At 41.3% G+C, this 19,956-nt stretch overlaps 1 protein-coding gene across 1 annotated transcript; it reads right to left on the reverse strand.

Annotated features, from left to right (window-relative positions):
* Positions 1 to 102: 102 nt before the first annotated feature.
* psme4a (proteasome activator subunit 4a) lies at positions 103 to 19,514 on the reverse strand. Its single transcript, XM_088304479.1, has 47 exons — positions 18,911 to 19,514; positions 17,824 to 17,964; positions 17,635 to 17,751; positions 14,748 to 14,792; positions 13,518 to 13,667; positions 13,043 to 13,106; positions 12,880 to 12,954; positions 12,418 to 12,540; positions 12,240 to 12,332; positions 10,998 to 11,263; positions 10,664 to 10,850; positions 10,495 to 10,584; positions 10,343 to 10,407; positions 10,053 to 10,203; positions 9,863 to 9,961; positions 9,562 to 9,631; positions 9,391 to 9,458; positions 9,080 to 9,295; positions 8,562 to 8,719; positions 8,365 to 8,460; positions 8,117 to 8,172; positions 7,968 to 8,024; positions 7,833 to 7,888; positions 7,482 to 7,580; positions 7,305 to 7,367; positions 7,125 to 7,220; positions 6,870 to 7,001; positions 6,555 to 6,764; positions 6,320 to 6,456; positions 6,181 to 6,234; positions 5,980 to 6,109; positions 5,797 to 5,878; positions 5,551 to 5,707; positions 5,387 to 5,456; positions 5,170 to 5,295; positions 4,941 to 5,093; positions 4,742 to 4,846; positions 4,568 to 4,659; positions 4,329 to 4,460; positions 4,023 to 4,231; positions 3,864 to 3,949; positions 3,656 to 3,784; positions 3,277 to 3,432; positions 2,331 to 2,493; positions 1,810 to 1,943; positions 1,591 to 1,731; positions 103 to 1,442 (listed from the first exon to the last, which is right to left on the reverse strand). Exons 1-46 carry the CDS (start codon positions 19,105 to 19,107, stop codon positions 1,597 to 1,599), a joined length of 5,490 nt encoding a protein of 1,829 aa, XP_088160605.1. The 5' UTR covers positions 19,108 to 19,514; the 3' UTR covers positions 103 to 1,442; positions 1,591 to 1,596.
* Between the last annotated feature and the right edge of the window lie 442 nt (positions 19,515 to 19,956).

Raw genomic sequence — 19,956 nt, forward strand, 5'->3', positions numbered from 1 at the left:
CCCAAGAAGCATTGTGTGAGTCGCACAGGGAGGAAATGCAAATCCGGTCCAGGCGTGCTGCATCTTCCCACGTTTTTCATATTCATGACATATGGCTGTAAATATAGTTTATAAACAATTTATTCATACAATAGGCAAACAATACATCTAAAAAAAAAAAAGTCACTGCAATTTTGGCACTACACTATACAAAGGTGAGGTACTAAATGCTTCAATGTTTGGACTCATTTCAAGTTGTTAAGGGGAAACATAAGATGAACAAAATTATCCAGCAAGTTCTAGGAGGGGGAAAAAAAGTTGATGAATTGAAATTATGGATCGGTGTAGCGGATAAGGGCGGCAAGGTGGCCCGACTAGTTAGCATGATGGCCTCACAGTGAGAGACAACATCGGGCGTGGGTTCAATCCCGGCTCCGGCCATCCTGTGTGGAGTTTGCATGTTCCCCCCGTGCCTGCGTGGGTTTCCTCCGGGTACTCTGGTTTCCTCCCACATTCCAAAAACATGCAAGGCAGGCCGATTGAACACTCTAAATTGCGCCGAGGTATGAGTGTGAGCGCGGATGGTTGTTCGTCTCTGTGTGCCCTGCGATTGGCTGGCAACCAGTTCAGGGTGTCCCCCGCCTACTGCCCAAAGATAGCTGGGATAGGCTCCAGCTGCCCCCCGCGACCCTAGTGAGGAAAAGCGGTACAGAAGATGGATGGCTGGATGGATGTAGCGGATAAGGTTTTATAATGGAGAACCTTGAAAAGTGTTCAGGTCTTCACAAAACAAACATGACAGCACCACATCAGGGAGTACACCCTCTCCCTTTTCTTTGCAAGAGGAGATAAAAATAGGCTGTAGTGCTTTCCACCCGAAAAAAGAATCACACGCACCTACTATATCTGCTGAAACGCTTAGGGAAAAAAATGAACTTCTAGAACTTATAAATAAATAAATATGTCTGCGCATATTTGCTAACGCATGTAGTATACACGCGCACACAGACAATGTATATAATTATACCTTGATCAAACAGTAACACAACTTTTGTGTCACTGTCTAATCCAAAGAATTCCGTTGACAACTCTCTGCTGGTCAAAATAAAACGCTCAACTTGAGGAAGATGATAATAAAAGAACATGTCCTACACAAGGACATCGTGTTGGCTCAGAGTTGATTCTTGGGATGTAATCCTGAGAAATGTATCCGACACGCCACACGTTTTCAAGCGTGCACACACGCGATCAAACAACCACAGGAAAAAAAAAAACTGTACAGAAATGTTACATCCTGCAGGTCATCCATCCCTGCCATGATTGATCCTTAAATATTAAGTATAGAAGAAATGTAAATGAGCTACACAGATAATACACAACATCTCAAATAGTTTTGTGTGCCACTTTCCGGTGTCTTGGAATTGCAGCCACCTCCTTAATGCAGACTGGCCTGGATGTAAAGTCTGGTAGAATCCAAGCAAAACAAAACAAAAAAAAAAAGCACAAAGGTTAAGGGTGGGGTAAAGCAAGTCAATCATCTCCTGGAAATCTCTGTCCAAATAGTATAAGTGCCTTGAAATATAAAGAATCTTGCATATGGTGTTTTTTTACCAAGTTTTAGGCATAGTAGCACGGGGACACCAGCAAGTCAGTAAGCACCAACAACTGGTCATCTGTGAACTGCTGCTTATGCTGCTGCCAGTTGTCATGATGTGTCCTTCGAAAGTTGGACAGGGTTTTCTTCACAGTCATCTGTAGGAAAAAAAAACATCCAGGTTCCAACGTTGCAGTTCATTTGCAAACGTGAAAGGATAAGTTTAAAAGACGTACTTCAATAGGTTGGGTATCATTGAGGTGGGCACTGAGGTCCATTAATAACTGGGGCATCCAGGTGGGCACATCATATGGGCTAGAGAGAATGCAAGCACTCAGCCCGAGAACACCAGCATGACGCCGCACCAGGTCTGTGAAGATATAATAAAATAATAATGAGTTCCACCGTGACAACGCTCGTAACTCAATTTACTTTATTTGAAATCAACATTCCTCTTGGAAATGATATGAACTGCCATTGAACTGTTCAAGACCCCCCTCCCCCAAAACAATTAAAAAAATAGGACAAAAAAAAAGTTACGCATTTTAAACAGAGTAAACCCACTCTACTGGTGGATCAACACCCAAGGATTCACCTTTTCGCAGATTATCTTTCCAATATTTTTTTTTTTTTAATTTTGGGTGCTAGTGCATCATCCCCCATTTTTGGTCTAAACCGCTTCATGGCAATTTATCGTAATTGTTCCCCTAAAAACTTTTGGGTGCAGGGGCACTTCAAAGCAACATCCATGACTCACCTCCAGAAGGTATTGTGTCCACTATTGAGCCAATGCCCCTCTTTCTCTTTTTCGGCAGGCACGTCTTGCACAGAGCCTCAAAGTGAGCCTGCATGGGGGCGTCCATGCACAAGAAATTGCACTGGAGGAAGCCACTGAGTGTGGTGGCAGCCATTTCTCTTACCTGCAAAGCAAGTGGATGGATAGGGTAGGGACAAGACATTAGATACAGAAGCACAATCTAATTGCATCTGAAATAAGACGGATGGGTGGATATACACTTTAGTATTAACAGAGGGCTCATGCATTGTTCACTGTTCTGCTGTTTTCTGGTGTTTAATGTATATGTTAATATCATTCATTTGTATCTAAAATTAATTAATTGTCTTTGTTATTGAATTATTGCAATTTTCTGTTACACTCTGTTAAGTGCTTTGTTACAACTTCAGCAGTTGTGAAATGCGCTATACAAATAAATATGCATTGTATGAATTGTATTTGTAAATCTCAAAGGAGTCATGGAGATGGATTCAAGATCCATGCAACATTTAGTTTCGATCAAGAATTATTTGGACGGGCTAACCTGACCAAAGCCATTTTACACTTCAGCAGTTAAATGTATAATGCAGAGGCCTAACAAAAATGACTTCCAGCTATCCCCCACTCTTTGTCTCTACTCCATTCCTCTCTTCCTCTTTCAATCTGAAAGTTATCTCCATAGCAACAGATTACTGCAGCCTGTGGTTTCCATAGCAACAGTTAGAGGACCAGAGGGAGGGGTGTGGGGGGATGTGAGTGGAGAGCCAGGAGGTGAATGCTGAATCACTACCGTGGAGCTAAAGGATGACAAGAGGCCACCAGCACAGACAAGCATGTATTTATTATAAGGTCCAGGCGGACTCCCCTGAACCCCTATTTTTTGGGTTTTACATTTGAACTAGTTTGTGGATGCATGCTTGGTTTTTACCTCCAGCTGCTCGTCCTCCAGCAGTCTTATAACCAGCGCCCGCACGTCATTCACTGCTTTCTGGTCACTCATGAAGGTGAACAGGTTGTAAAAGGCCATGATCTGGAGGTACGTCAGCACTGTGTAGCGAGCGTGCCAGGAGCTGCTGCCTGCAATCTGCGAACACACGCCAGCATCATCGCATGTCAATAATGGGCTGAGCTTGTGTCGCACCAGTGGAACACAGTGCACAATTTAGATGTTGTTTTAAATCCATGGCCTTTATTAAATGTTGAACATACTACTTTTACTCACTAAATAGTGATCATCTGAAAAAAGATAAAAAAACAAACAAACTGAAAACTCTACTTAAGTCAGCCATTGTTTCTCGATGGCCTACCTCCTGTAGGGCATTGAGAACCATGGGGATCTGCTCTGTGTAGAGGAGCCCCTGGGACATAAGAGACAGGCAGGTCTTTGCATCCCTCTTCAGCTCATCATAACTGTCATCATTTTCTACTGGAGCAATCTGGAACCACACACACACACACGCATGTCAGAATTGGTCATCTTGACTCCATTCAAGTGTGTAAAAGTGAAGGAGCTACCTTGAAGAGTAGAGGCAGCAAGCGCAGGTGCTCCGGCACAGCGGTAGAGTAGGAGCGGCCGGCACTTGCAATCAGCCACTTTAACACTGCAAACATGCAAATAGGGAGGATGTTATTTCTTGTAAATAGCTTTCGATGAGTAACTCAACATTAACTCACCTGTTTTGAGAAGTTTGATAGCTTGCGTTCTCTCATCCTGCTCGCCCACCTCATTCTCCTCAACCACATGGTTTTGGATCTCCTCATCACCCTCAGTCAGTGGCTTTAGCTGTAACAAAATTCTGTCGGTGAAGTCAGAGATGCGAGGTGAGGTGGTTGGCTGAGTATAAGGCAGGTTGACATCTATCATGAAGATGTAGGTCAGTACGCTGGAGGGAGGGAAGAGAAAAATGCACCATTTATACACCATTTTCAAGTTCAAATCCAAGTTGTTGTTTGTTTTTCAATCGTTCCTCCCCTCCTCACCTTCCAATCCGCTCTCGAACATTCTTGTAAACCTGAGTCAGCTTGGGCTCCAGGTACTGCAACAATCTGTGGAGCAGCTCTGGTACACGCCATTCCTGCTGAGCGAGGCCTCCCTGTAGCACATAGAGGCGACTGGGGAGGGGGGAATAAAATTTAATAAAAAACAAATAAAATAATAAAATCTGCATTTTGTCAGCGGTATCAACATTATTACTAATGCAGGCAATTTTTCTACTGACCAGGCATCAACAAATGAGCCTCCCTCCCCATTGACTGGAGACTCCATGAGCATCTCAAACAGCCAGTGAAGTTTGCGAGGGTCTCTACTCTCCTGTAGATCGGAAAGAACAAATAAGAATGAACTACAGATTTATTTTTTTTCAACAAGATGAACGCAGAGTAGGAAGGCTTACGCAGGCTGTGGCAATGCAGGTGCCCCAATCTGCATATGTTTCGACGGTGATGTTGGACAAGGCTGTACGAAGGAGTGGACACAACACCTCCCAAAGGCTCTCAACCTGCAAATTTAGCAATTGAATTGAAGCAAATTCCAAATAATGTTGTGCAACAAAAGGTGAAAATGAGGAATATGGATCCGGAGTGAAATTGCACCTTTGGGTAACTCCAGTGTTTGCATCCTCTGATGAGGCCAGATATGATCTCTGCAACACAACGCTGCTTACTCTCATGGGTATCTGCAACCAAACGCTCCATGTGAGGCTGTAGCAGAGGCAGGAAGGTGTCGCTGAAATTGCGGAATAATCCCTGGAAACAGAACAGAAAAAGTGGCTTTCATCAAACGTTCCTTAAAACTCAAAGCACTCTTCAGAAAAGTGCTCACCTTGAACAAACAGAATCGGCGCGTGCTAAACTTGTCTTTGCCCTTTCGATCCTCTAGAGAGAGAAACTCCATGAACTGATTGATAAAAACTGGGTCTGAGAAATGGTCATAGATGATCTGCTCCCGCTGCCAAAAAAAAGAAGAAAACGATTGATAAATGTTAACAAAATGCAGTTTCATAATTTTCATTGTTGTGTGCAGATTTATCTACACAAACCTCTGTCATTTCCTCTCTTGTTAGGTTCTGCTTGGGCTGCTCTTCTTCAGGAGCATACATCATCAGTTTCCTATAAAATAATGTGAACAAAATCTTAAGGCTAAATGCAACACAACTATCTGCAACCTAGAAAACAAAAAGATGGAAAAGTTTCCCAGACGAACCTTGGCCAACTGTAGTAACCCCAATGAGTCTTTTCCACAAAAACACAGAGATTCCAGTCCTGCTGAGTCCTTGGGAGGCTGTTGCTGTTATACTGCAGCCACTTGTTGTCTGGACGGTCACCAGCTACGATACCGACACCCGTCTCTTCAAGTTCACCTTTTTCCAACCAAAGATAAAACATGTTTTCAATTTTTTTGATAAAATATTTTTGAAAAGAAGAACAGGAATATCTGCGCGCGGCTTACAAAGTTCAGATGGGCTGACTGGCACTTTCTTATGTGGTCTTTTTATTTGTTTCATGATCCCTGCCACAGCTGATATTGCCACCTATTGGACGAAATAAAACACTTCAATTGCTCCAGTTTCTATCCATTAATGTCGACCCATAATTTGAGCGCAGTTGTTGGACGTGGACAAGGCTCACTCACCTTGCGGACATAGAGGGAGTCGTGGTTGAGGGTTTTGACAAAGAACAAAACAGCTGCTGGCGGGAGTTGGTGGTCATCTCTCAGGAGCAATGACAAAAAGCCAATAGCGATATGTTCAAATTTCCAAGGCCTGTAACATTAAAAGCAAAGTTCTAGACAAAAACAACAAATTGTAATGTGGGAAATAGCAAAGCAACCTACAAGTTTCTGTTGCCAAGGCAGTTCAGTAAATCACCAATGAGCTGCTGGTAGTTCCTAAAAAACAGTTAAAAACATCAAGCTTAATATTGACTTCCAATAAATAATATCCCAGATAGATTTTGTTTTAGAAACAACTTACTCGCCAGACTCTAAATTCTTGAGTTCCTGCCTCTTAACACCTTTTGATGTTTCTTCTTCTGAAGGAACAGGGTCTTTCGGAAGGGGATTTCCAGTGACCATAAGCTGCTTGGCCACACCGCAGGTCTCTTCAGGGATCTATAGGATGAAAAGGTAGATTAGATACAATAAGTAACTCGTTGAATTTAGTTTGATGGGTTCAAATATAAATTTTTTCTTTGAAGAATAACTCTTACAGAGAAGTCAATGCCAATGGTCTCATACTGGCGGTGGATTTTGTCCGCAAGGTCGTCAAAGAGCCGCACTATGGAGGGCTTCTCCAAAGACATTGCTGAACTGAGGCCAGATCGAACAATAGCAGGCCACGTCAGGGCAATGCACTCCCAGTCATGCAGATTGGCCAGGCACACTCCACTGTGATTTCCGAGGAGACAATACAAGGCACCCTGGAAAGGCAGTGGCAAGCTTGACAAAATGTAACTTAACAACTACGCTGATATAAATCATAAATAGACATGACAGAGAAACATGATAGTTAGGGAAGGTCATACTTTGAACTGCTGCTGTGTGACGCTGCTGTTATCTGGGTTGAGAAACTCAAGGATGTGCGGGATCACATCTCTACAGCAGAAATTGTATGTGCCAAGTGCAGTGAACAGTACACTTTGAGCTTTGCTACGTACCTGTAAGGAAAACAAAATGTTTGAGAATTAAAGTCTAAAAGTAAACAGAGTATAGTGTCTCCATCTTATTTATGTGGACAGACTAATGAAAACAATGTCAGAGACAACTCATAGCGTCCTCACTTGGCTGTAGGTGCTTGTGGACAGCCGCAAAAGATCCCTCATCAACTCCTGGTGAATGCTCCTGTACTGACACCCTTCCACCGTCAGCTTGCGCAGCTAATAATCCACAAAGTGCCAAAGTTAAAAATAATGTTCCAACACCAAGACACAACTTTCAAATTTCCCTCATGATGAACTTACTTCGTGTTGGAGCATGACTCTGTCTATGAGAAGAGCTCTGATGTGCTGCTTTCTGCCATGAAGCTGAACACAAAAACAAGCAAAAAAGTTTCAATGGTTTAATGTGAGCCTCAAGGAAGCGTATTTCCATGGATTTAAATCATACATGTCAGATGGCGGGAAAATAAAGATTCTCACCCTGTTTTCCATTGATTTTTTAACAAGGTTGAAACTCTTCCAGCGAGAGTCAAACTCATGTTTGTGGGAACCTTTAAAGTGCAGCAATTCACTGATGATCTGAAAGACATTGAAGACAACAACTGGTTTGTGTTGGATTACATAAATTACTAATTAATTCAGAATGCTGGTTTATGATTGCTAGTAAACTCATTTATCTTCAAATCAATCTTTTTCGTATTTAGTTTTGGAATCAGGTGATGCGCAACGATTCAATACGCAACAAACCAACTTTGTACAGCCCAACTATGATACTCACATTGTTGACCTGAAAGTACACTTTAAACAAAAGCATTTTGTCGGTCTGTTTACCTTGATGATGGAAAAGAGAGACTTTGTGTCATCCTCAGAGTGTTCCAATATATAATCTGCAAAAAAATTATAAAATGTCTTCACAACTAAGCCTATGAAAAGGTGATTGAGTCGGAGTCTAGTCACAACACTTACGAAGCAACCGTCTCATCACATGACAAATGGAATCTCTGTAGTTCTCTTTGGACTCATCTGGAATCCAAGATTACATTATGTTGTAAGATAATCACCTTAAAACATAATTTCTCAATTATTATATACAGAAATGAAAATGCTGCACTTACCATACTTTGTTCCAGTATACAGCGCGGTCTCATCTAGATTCACCATACTATGGACCCTGTTTCAAAAAGCACACACAGTTATGTGACATTTGACGAATCTGAGAGCTGAAAACAAATAAATTAATTTATAACAGTTACAACAAGATGCATTTTTTTTCCCCAGAAACAATACAACCATCAAGCTGAGGACTTCGTAATTGAAACCAATGTCAAATATTTTTTCAACAAAAAATAGCACAATTGCTCACAGGTCAGATATAGGCTCTCCTTTCAAGGGTGGCAGAAGACCACCAGCCCCCAAGAGGCAGTGCTGAACAATGGTCAGACTCTGTAGGACGTCATCCCTGTTGCGGGGAAATAAAAAAAAAAAAAACATCACATCATCATAACGATGAAGATGGACATCACAATGTATTGCACATTCTAAATTTGTATTCCATTTTACCTGCTCATTTCTTGTTCTCCCTCTGCAAAACTTTGAAGCCTCGTCAGTTCTGGCTTAAGGATCAGATCCAGTAAATGAAAGGTGAAGGTGGTCTCATCAGCAGTGGGCACATGCCACCGGATGTCCAAGTTCCACAAGTCGCCTGGTCGACCCCAATCCTGCATGGGGCAATTAAAAAAAAAAGCATAAATAAAAGCTCAAGTTCAAGCAACATTTTCATCACCTGTGATTACACTTTATATTAAATGAAAAACACGAACAAAACTAATGAACTGTGAGGATAAAATGTACCAAACATAGTCGATGTTTCACATATATCACTATTAAGCATTTTTTGAGGGGATCTTTACACAGCGACTGACTCATCCATTAAACACTCATCCTGACCCATAGAACCCCCGAAAGGGTCGAAAACAAAAGTGAGACTTCAAATCTAAAGTGTAGGGGACACTAATGCAACTAAGTTCTCTATCTATCCATCGAGATATATGTAAACATTTTCAGTAAAGAGTCACCACCTTGATGGGTAGGTAGTCCGTGATTGGTTGGCGGAAGCCACTTGGCACACTGCAGTACTCCGTAGGATAGATGAGGGCAGTGGAGCGCAGAACGTGATGCAACAAGTTGCATGCAAGGATGTAGCCCTGCTTACACTTGAGGTGAAGGGTCAACTGCAAAATCTGGACCAAGTCGGAGGAATAGGCCAAGAGCTTGTGACCATTGACTCGAGTAACCTGTCGGCACACATGGAGAGAAAACCCAATGATGGTGAGGAATTTAAAAAAATAGAAATGCATACCTGCAAGACCAGAAAAGGAGTTTAGTTCACCTCGGACAGTAGCTGAAGATTCCATAAAAACTCCTTGTCAAGTTCCTCTTCATGTAACACTTCTTCATCTGTTTTTAATAAAATCAAAGTGACTATCGCCGAACCGAAAAAGCTAAATTATGCAGTCCTAAACTTTGTCAGAAACATTTTTTTGCCCAGCAGGGCACTTACTGGCAGCAATTTGGTGTATTTGACTGCAGCAGTGAGGCACAAACATTTTAAGAGACTCGGCAGGGTGACACTGAAAAAACAAGAATGTGGAAAGTGAGCAGTAAGCTTCAACATTATGATAACTGCATAAACTCATACATTGTTTGATAGTCTTTATCCGTAAAAAGTATACGCCGTCTTTTAAGGGTAATGTATTATTTGGGGGGTATTGTGTTGAAGCGGATGACGGGGGTTGAAAAGGAGGCCACTATTTGTGGAAAAACAATACTATGAACTGTATTGTTAATGATTTGCCAGTTACCTTGGCAGCAGCCCGGCACATGTCCGCCACCATCCTTCCAGCTACACGTGTCTCAAAAATGTTGGTGGTTGCAAAGTTAAAAACCTTTTCCAGAGCCACCTGTTACAATGACAAACGTGAGTGTAATTAAATGCGACCTTTTTTTTGTTTGTTTTAAATTTAAAACATCAACATTTTCTTCAATGTGTACCATGAAGATGTCCAAGGAGCATTGAGTGAGGATCGTGCTGAAGGTAGAAGACAAGCCAAGTTCCACCAAACTCTCCAAATGGGTCATTTTCTCAGTTTCTGTTTCCTCACGCGTTTGTTCCAGAGTGCTGCTGTCGATCAAGGCAAAGCACCTGCAGAAAAGATCGAACAAGCAAATACAAGTAGATGATGGCGCAGTAAAGCAGCTAAGACAAGCAAAATACTGTGCGTGTAAATGATAATGTACTTGACACTATTTGTAGTCATCATCATCATCCTCCTTTAGCATACCTGTCCATAAATTGAAGCACAAAGTCTTCAAATTCCGCAGAGGCCGAGCACATTTCTCTTTCCACCTTAGTTAGGCAAAGTTTAAAACAAATCAATATGCGTGCTTATGTCAAATTATTCAAATTGAGAAAAATGAGCGACCAGAAATTCACCTCTGTCAAGTCTGTTCTATCATGTAGAGCAGATGAACAGTCCACCAAAGGCACAAGAGTCACAAATGTTGCAATGAACTGGAAAGTGATCTGTATGGAGATCATTATTAGGATATTAATTTCTAATCATATCAGAAATTATTTCAAAGTACTGGGAAAAAAATCCCACCATGCACTTGCTGAAGTCATTTGGATCAACTCCAGGGAGGGATCTCATAAGTAGGGGCAACATGTGAGTCGGCCCTTCCGGAAGGTGCTTCCCACCAGACACTAAACTTCTCGCTACGCCGATCATGCAGCTTAGGGTGGCTGTCAGCTGGTGAGGCTCTGTTAGAGTTTCCAGTGCGGGGTATGTTCTACAGAAAAGACAACAATTCGCGCTTTATGTTCATTCCAAAGAGTGCTCTTGTTTCTAGAGCAAAGCGGAAAACTAGCAGCAGTGTGCCAGACTCTGAAAAAGGCACACGTTGGATAGGTTATGAAATAAATATTACTAAACTTACCTCTCAAGAACTGGAGGAATGACTAACTCAGGTCTCATCAGAGCGAGGTTCTGCAGAGCCTGAGCGGCATCAAGACTGCCTGTTTTGCTGAACATGGCCAGCAGAACTGGCTGCATCATACTCTCCACAAAGTGTGTGATATCGTCTTCTGTGAGCTTGTGAGTGTCGGGGATCGGTGTTAGCCACGACGGCTTTCTGTAGCGCTCGGAATGCAGCCGGCGAACAACACTGGCAGGAAGACGCTGCAGCAACTTCATGAGCTTCATCTGAATAGGACAAGACAGAGAGGAATGGTTCAAGTCATCAACCGGTTTGAGCTCTTTAAATGAAATACTTTCTAAGGCCACTTCGATCACTTCTCATTCACTACAAAAAATAGTGCAAGAGTACTAAAGTCAGTGCTTTTTTTTTTATTACGGACCAGTAGGGTCGGTACTACCAAACATCAATTCACCTGAAATCTATCTTTCAAATTGTGATTATGGCAGTGAAGAGTTGGAGATTTTCTGTGGGGCACTTGAATGCAGCAACTCACACACATTTGTTCGGATTTGAGTCAGGACGAGTCATAGCATATTGTCATCAGCAATGTTTGAAGGTTACTCACATCACATGGACATAAGCACACACTAACACACACACACCCACAAACGTATTAAAAAAAATGGTACTATTGAATATTGGTATTGATTCCCCGGTACCAGATATCAGGACCAAACTGATCCCTACTGCATATTAAAAGAAAGGTCCTAGGGTAGAGTTTGAACCTAAGAACCTTATTGCGACATGCTGCCACACTGGCCCACTGTGCCACACAACTGATCCCATCTCTAAAAATAAAAGTAACACGTCGCTGCCAGTGCCGCGTCAAATTGGGAAGAGGGGCTTCCTCAAACAGAAAGGCATGTGCGCCTGCTCATGGGGATATTTAATACGATGGAGGCAATCTCACTCACGTGTTTCCTTGTTATTTCTGCACTAGACACGAAAGACATAGACAGCCAATGGGATGCAAGAAGCAATGAGGTATGTGTTAGCCCCTCTGACGCAGTTCATATTGCTGACATGAGTTGGAAAGAATCCTCGCCCAAAATATCAATGTCTACCAAAGACATGAATTTGAGCCCACTGCGTATCGGAAACAGAACTATAATTTACTGGAATTCAAGAGACTTACCATAGTTATTATACTGTACACTAATTAGTCATTGAAAGGAAACAAACCAAAAAAAAGGAACTCACCAACCAGCGACCGTGGTTTGATGGGTGGAAGAAAGATGTGATGCTGTTGAAAAGGCCAGTGAGCTGTGCTTGAGTTTGTTTACTTGGTCCACCCTGAAAATGACAGTAAGTGGTCACACATTCTTTTCTTCTGGATATTTTGACTGAGGATGCCACAAAGCATGTACAAAGGACAAACCAGAAGAGATGCTATCCAGAGCACCACATGGCCGATGTCGTAGGCGTTGGTCAAGTATCGTGGGAAAATCATCTGGCTGGTCCCCACAGGAAGATTGAAACTCCTCAAGACTCTTGTGAAAATCTGAAATACAAAAAAAAAAAACACGAAATGTAACTTATTAAGAACACAAAATATACATTCACATGTGACTGAGTAAAAACTAAGTTGGAAGGAAGTATGTTTACATGTTGCTGTTTTTCCAGTTCCAGTTAAACAGTTGGAACATAACACGTTTTATAACTATGACCAACCGGATCAACAAAGAAACATGATAGTTTGCTTGGAACCAGCAGCGGTGGCTGTGAACCACACACCTTGAGTCACAAACACACCAGTCATGCTGCACGACTGATCACATGCAGTAACCCCTAAAAATACAAAACATGAAATATGCTGTGATGTAATTCATTAAAAATTTACCTTTGGGATATATGGATCCCAGTCAATGTAGCCGATGTTGTCACTGGCCAAGCGAGCAAAGAGATTCACCAGATTCTACAAAGAGAGCATATACACATAAGCAAGACGAAAACGTGCGTTGTTGGTACGGGTCGTGAAAAGTACAAACATCTACTGTCCTCACCAATTCCCAGCTTGGAAGATTCTGCACAGATACCCACAAGTTGATCAACTCTTCAAACCACAACCTGTCGGAATATTAAATTGGTATATGAATTCACGTGGCGGTCAATTGTAAAACATTTAAATAAATCTTACTTAGTAATAGTATCGTGAAGCGAAGAACATCTGCCGTTTAAGACACATGCAGTTAGTATGTCTGATCGTGGCATATTGTTTGTTTTCCCCCCGAACATGGCTGTATTTTAGTGTAGTGTGTACTTACCATTCCAGGTTTTTCTGAACAGCGCTGTTTCACAGCTCTGCATTATGAAATGTTCCTGTTACAACTTTGGCTCTAAAAACCACGCAGCTTGAATAAAAGTGTTTTTGTTGTTTGTTTTTTTTTTAAAGCAGAAAATACGCCTAACCGTGTGGGAACTGATTGAGTTTATAAACCCACCAGAGAAAGCAAGCTACGTGTGTCAAGGCACTCTTACTTGAAGCCCTTATGATGCAGCTCCGGAGGTAAGGTTGTGGGTAGAAAGAGTTCAAAGTAGCAGATTGCTCTCTGCATGGTGACGTCAAACGGACAGAATAATGGTCTCCACTCATCCAGCATCTCCTGGGTTGCAGACTCTGGAAAATATCTGTTTGAAAGGATAGAGAGTCATAGTCATTCATCTTCATATTTGCATCATTAAGTATCAAAAACAACAGAGCAGCTTAGGGAGCACCACCAAAGACGGACAAAATAAATAAATTACACTTTTACACACCATTTAACACCACATTGGAGCTGCACAATTGTACGTAAAATCTTGTTTTCTACAAACTTTGGTCCATGTTTCTAACAAAGGGTATATTGTACTGACAAACGATTGCAATAAACAGGCCCCAGCAAGCGGCTCTAAAATGTAAGTTCAGCAGGGGGGAGACGATAAGTCACACACCTGGCACATTCTGGCTGTTAGCATCAATCCAGTGGTTCTAATGGACCCATAAGCCCACTGGGGGAGTTCTATGGTTCATTATGCGCGTGTAAACTCAGCAGTTTATGTCAGGTCACTAGCCTCCTTTGGGGAACTGGACTTGGCCCAGCCTCCCGCTGCTGTACCAGCTGACCACAAATTACACTCTCTCGTCCCAGTGACAGGAAACTCTCACACAAGACAGAATTAGATGAGATAATAGGATTAGCTGACTAAGTGCGAAGTGAGGGACATCCTAGTGCTTGCCTAAGATGCATGCACCTATAACCATGGTGGACAAAGTCAAGGACCAACTTATTTATGGACATCAGGATCGTCTGTTATGTCTGCAATAAGCTAGGGCATGAAAGGAAGAAATTTCTCTGCTGCTGACACAACCAGCACAATCATCACATAAGCTTTCTAGCCGTCATTTAATTTATTATGCTTCCTTGAATTCCTGAAGTGATATGTCATTTGAATTATTACGTTGATGATGTTTTATGTTCATTAATTTTCTTCACTGTTGTTTTGGGAAACATTATAAACGTCTATAGTGTAAGCATGACTTGTGTAAGTTCCTAAAAAGGTTCATAGGCCTCTTATTAAGATAGAAAATCCACATTGATAAAAATATAATTAATGAATGTTCAGATCTAGCAACCTTCAAATTTTACAACAACTACATTGTCCTTTTGTGATATACTTATGGATATATGGTCATGCAGATCAAATATCAGGAAATCAAGGTCTACTTACGGTCTGCATCTTTTCACAAGTGTCTTCAGCACACCTTCCACAGAGCTGTAATAATAAAAACACAAAAAAAGTATCAACTTAAAGTCCAAATTGCAGTAACCTATGTAAAAAAATCCTTCACAGCAATGCAGTTTGAATCAGACCCCATGCATACAGACAGAAGCCTTGTATAGATTTGAGGATTTTTGTGGCTGTATTCGCTTTTAAACACAAAGAAACATGTCACTTGTTTGTAAAATGTGGTACCATAGCTGTAGTTGTATTGATAACTTTGCACATCCGTGGTATGATAACACTGGCGTTAAATGGAAACACAGAATAGTTAGGTCCCGAGTCACAGAGCGTTGAAAGCTCTGGACCAATATAACCAGAGCTTTTGAGCGCCTCTCCCACAATCCCACCTAACTGTGCACACATGCACGCTGAAGCCATGCCTTGTTGGAAATGGCCTGCAAAACTCAATCACCAACTGCACAACATATGTTCAGGTCGGTCGCTCAATGTTTTTTTTTTGTTTTTTTTAGAGCTCACACACTTAGATTGCAGGCATCAACCCAAAAGGCCAATGTATAACACTTTCAAGTTCAAAAAAATAAATAGACCCATGCGTCTCAAAAGCGTCAATCAACAGCCTGTCATAAGGGGCCCATTCAATGGATGTAGACACTCAAGGAGGGAGATCCTGATTCATTATATAGGTTAGGAATGAACCCTCACGTTTCCCAAGACACATTCAAAGATGGGAAGAAACGTGACAGGAGTTCCTGTTTCTGTAACACGAGTGGAAGTACTGTGAAGTGTTGCGTTTGACTCGTAGGACAATGTCGTATCAGATCTTGCATTTTGAGAATAACCCCGAATGAAACATGTTAGTGGGGAAAACACGTTAGCTGCAGTGCGACACTCTCAAATACGTATAAGTGAAATGTTAACATTGATTTAACTTCTGATCCCAAGCTGCATATGGGCTCTCCAGTTTTCACATGCAATGTGTGTGTGTGTGTGTGCGTGTGGGGTGGGGGGGAATAAATTCAAAAGTAAAACACAAAGCGGAACGATGTCCTTACCACCTCTGAATCAATTTTATCATAATGAGTTTAGAGGAAGAACGGGGCCATGGAGAACTGAATGTGAAAGGGGGACAAAGGCATAAAGAACACATTCAGCACCAGGCAAAGTGTCAATCACGCAAAATATGAATATATGCCAACTACATTCTGGTTTAAAGTGCAATTGTGTCGTTTTGAAAAGGGTGATCAGACTTGTCAGCCAAAGCAGCTTGTTCACATTGCCGTTAATAAAACAAATGTGAGCAAAGCATGCTAAACGCACAATGTTCCCATAGCACCATACAAGAGCACCCCGCACTGCTTGCATTAAGACAACAATGGATGAGCAACATTTAAATGCCTCCCAAAAGTTTCATGAAACATGCATATCATTGTGAAATTAGTTAAAATATCAGTAGAGTACAGCACGAACACTTGGACAAAACAAGTACAACCCATATTGTTTTATGGCGTCATGGGCCTGATTTAATTCCGTCCAACAGATTGCACATGCTGCTGTCGGTGGACGTACTGCTCTTGACTTTCTACAATTGTGATCGTCACAAATAGTGAGCGCTGAATTGTGTGCTTACTCATGCTTACAGATTGCGTGCACTGTTGGCAACAGGCATTACAGCGGTGAAGACCGTTGGATTTGAAAGAGGGTTTTGCACTTAAGGTAACTCGAATGGTTTTCACCCACCATGGAACATTTGGGAGAGCTCTGCATGTGCAAAATAAAGTTTGACAATACTATTAGGACAAGCAGCAACCGCATAAAAGCCACATTTTAATTTGCCACAAATGCATGTACATTGGAGGGCTCTGCACATCCTGAGTAACATTGCATTTCAAACGTGGGACAGCACAACAAAAAACTGCTCGGGAAGAAGCCAGCACCAATTGACGCAGTGCGTTCTGAAATGACGCAGATGCAAAAAAATATGGCATGAGTCCTTCTTATGGCTGGCTCCAGGTCAGCCCTTCAGTTCAATCTACGGCTTATGTTTATCCGGAATCTCCAAAATTCCATCGCTCAATAGATGATGTTGCAACATATTTTTATTTCTGATGATTCAAATATGTAGACATGAGCGTATAAGTTCTCCCCGTCGCCTCTCTTTTTGCCTACACTACGCTGACACGACAGTACTTGCCGATTTTCACCTACCTTTCAGATGAACTATTTAAACACATCGCGCGTGCTAAATTAATCTATTTGCACGCAAAATGTACTGTTTGAACATATTGCTCATTTGGCAGATGCAATCCTGGGAGAGCCTGCTTAGTAGATCAGCTTCAACATCAGAGTGAGTAATCAAATTTGTGCAAATTTTTACACATGCAAACCTTTACAAATAAGGCCAGATAAGAATCAAACTGAGCTAAAAATATATATATATAAATTGTGCACAGTTGTATTGTGTTATTTAGAAAAGTGAATGTAGGCAGACGTACACAGAAAAAGGACATACAGTACAATGGCGCTTCCAAACTTGAACACCCCAAACAAAGGTCGGACAATTTCAAATTATCCTGCCTAAGTCTCACAAAAACACAGTAGTCAAAACATCCTAGGTGAATCGAGGGATGCAGGCTAAGTAAGAAAATGTTTACTTAATAAGTCAATGAATCTTCTTATTTTTAACGGGGGCTCTCTTGTTTACACTGTATCATTCAAGCACTAGTTGGCAGGTGAGTTCTAGCTATAAGTGGCATCCGCCAATGCTAACGGCGATAATAATCAATGAAATGCAATAAAATTTGTAAAAAGAAGGTGAAATCAGTTAGAGTGTGCTTTAGTTTACATCACAGCAAAAGCAGTAACAAACACCTACTTAGGAAACCAATTGAGACCCAGATGCTCCGTCTTGGAGAAAAGTATCCTGTCGTGCAGTTCATACAGAGGTCTCCAGGGCAATTCTAGGTCCTCCCTTGAGAGAAGCTCTCTTTTCCTTAGAAGGACAAGACACAGTGTCAGGCTAATGTGTAAACAGGTTTGTTGCTTCAGACCGCGTGGCTCTTACTTAAGCAGGTTGATGAGCAGGCGAGCCAGGCCTTGCATCATGCTGATCTCAAGACCAGGAATGGTAACTAGCTCATACAGCAACTTGATGAATAGCACGTGGTCTTCTTTGCTGAACTTCCGGCCGTATAGACGTATATACCTACATTAGAGGGAATACAAAACATTTAGGTTATGTCATTATGACTTCCAGTGTCATGTGTACGTGCCCTCAAAAGAAAATCATGACACAGTTCACAAATAGCCATGTTTCATAAATGTGTGTTTTAGTCCCATGAAAGTCCCGCAGAGCTGTGAAATTGACTGTTTTGAAATGGTTGTGTCACCACTTGTATGCTTTAATAGCAGTGAGCAGAATCTGGGTCAAACCCCATAGTGAACTTTCCATCTCTCTGAGCCGGTAGTGCCTCTCTCTCTGGGACACAGCAATGTGCCAACATGGGGACAGAAACGGATTAATCAGCCCAGCAACAAAGTACAAATTGAAACAGCACTCTAAGTACTCCTATGTCATGTTGACAGATGCCACCATGTGATTCATCACCAAGTAAACAAATAACACATGGTGAAAAAAAAAGTGGAAACCATCCATCACAATTTATAGACTTTTGTTAATGGCACAGTCCAGCAAAAATCTACATATACATTAGTTACAATTTAAAATACTTTCTTTTGATTAAATGTGCTGCAGGTTCTTTAGCTTGATACTTTGGGAAAAATAATTACAATCAGTGCAATTCTTCTACGCTCCTAGAAAGAATTTCATACAAAATCGGAAAGATTATACAGATATAGAAAACACAAAACACACAAAGCAAAACGATCATATTACCAAAAACTACGTATTCACTCATTTAATAGCTATACTTTTTAGATACATTTGTTCCACAATCTCAAGCGAGTTCAGACTTGGCTGAGAACCTCAAAGTATTAGCATTACTTTCGTAACTGCACTTGTTTAAGTATTAGAAGAAAACAAGGCTAGCAATTGTTTCGAGCTAACTTCTATTGACGTGTACTCAGTCTCACTACTGGAAAATACCAAATGAAGTTATAATCGGATGCCATTGACATTTCTGAATACTTACGTGGAAAGTTTCCTCGTCCAAAACAGCACACCGGGCCATATTTCTCGAAAGTGAACAGCCCGGGCCAAGTTCCCTTTAATTTTACTCAAAATATCATTAGATTCTTCATCGAGCCTATCCGCATAAGGCAGAAGTTTGTTATATACGATGTCTTTTTGAGGAACAAATTCCAATCCATCCGATTGTGCCTCTTTCATATTACCAAATACAAAAAACGGCGAATTTAAATTGTTAATTTTACTTCAATCGGCTTTGTTGTTGTCCAATACAACAACAATAAATAGAAGAATTTCTGCGCTAGCTTGCCCAGTTGTTGGCCCACGATGTGACTAAATAGAGAGTCACAACTTGATGACACACTCGGTAGCCATTTATCTAAGTTAAAATAGCGTCTCTTCACAGTAAACGTCAGCAAAAACCGATCCGAATACGTTCATCTGGGGAAGAAAAAAACTATTTATCAGGATAAGCGTTGGCACTCGAACACTTCTTCTCTTCGGCAAACGGAATCCTTAAATATGACAAACAGCTAGCCGCCTAGCTAAAGTAAGCGGTCCACTACAAAAGCTCAGTCATTTCGCAAAGACTGTACAACGTCGACTGATTCATCCAACTACAGTGGAGCACAAGGGCAGACGACACCCAGTCGCCAGACGCATTCCTGACGTCATATCCGGTTGTCTCTGTATACTACATTATCCAAGGTTCTAAGCGCCACAAAACATATTGCGTAGACGCTTATGCTTACTTAAAAATTTTATGAAAAAAACACAGCATCTCACTTACACCTTTTTGAAGTAAATATAATAATTGACAAATGTATTTTCCCCGCTTCTTTTCCCACTCAGTTTTAACTGTCTCTTTAACTATAGCTTTATACAAACATCCAATTATACCAAAGCTCTATTGTGACTAATTTGGACCGATTGAAATAGATGAAAACTAATCAAATCAAACGACAACTCCTTGTTATTTACTGCAGTGATTCTTAAACGTTTTTCACCACCTAAAAATCTATAGACAATAGAACATAGGAGTTGCAGTTG

This window comes from Idiotropiscis lumnitzeri, chromosome 9, assembly GCF_059441095.1.
Source record: "Idiotropiscis lumnitzeri isolate Australia: NSW breed Sydney's pygmy pipehorse chromosome 9, RoL_Ilum_1.0, whole genome shotgun sequence".
Classification (NCBI taxonomy): domain Eukaryota; kingdom Metazoa; phylum Chordata; class Actinopteri; order Syngnathiformes; family Syngnathidae; genus Idiotropiscis; species Idiotropiscis lumnitzeri.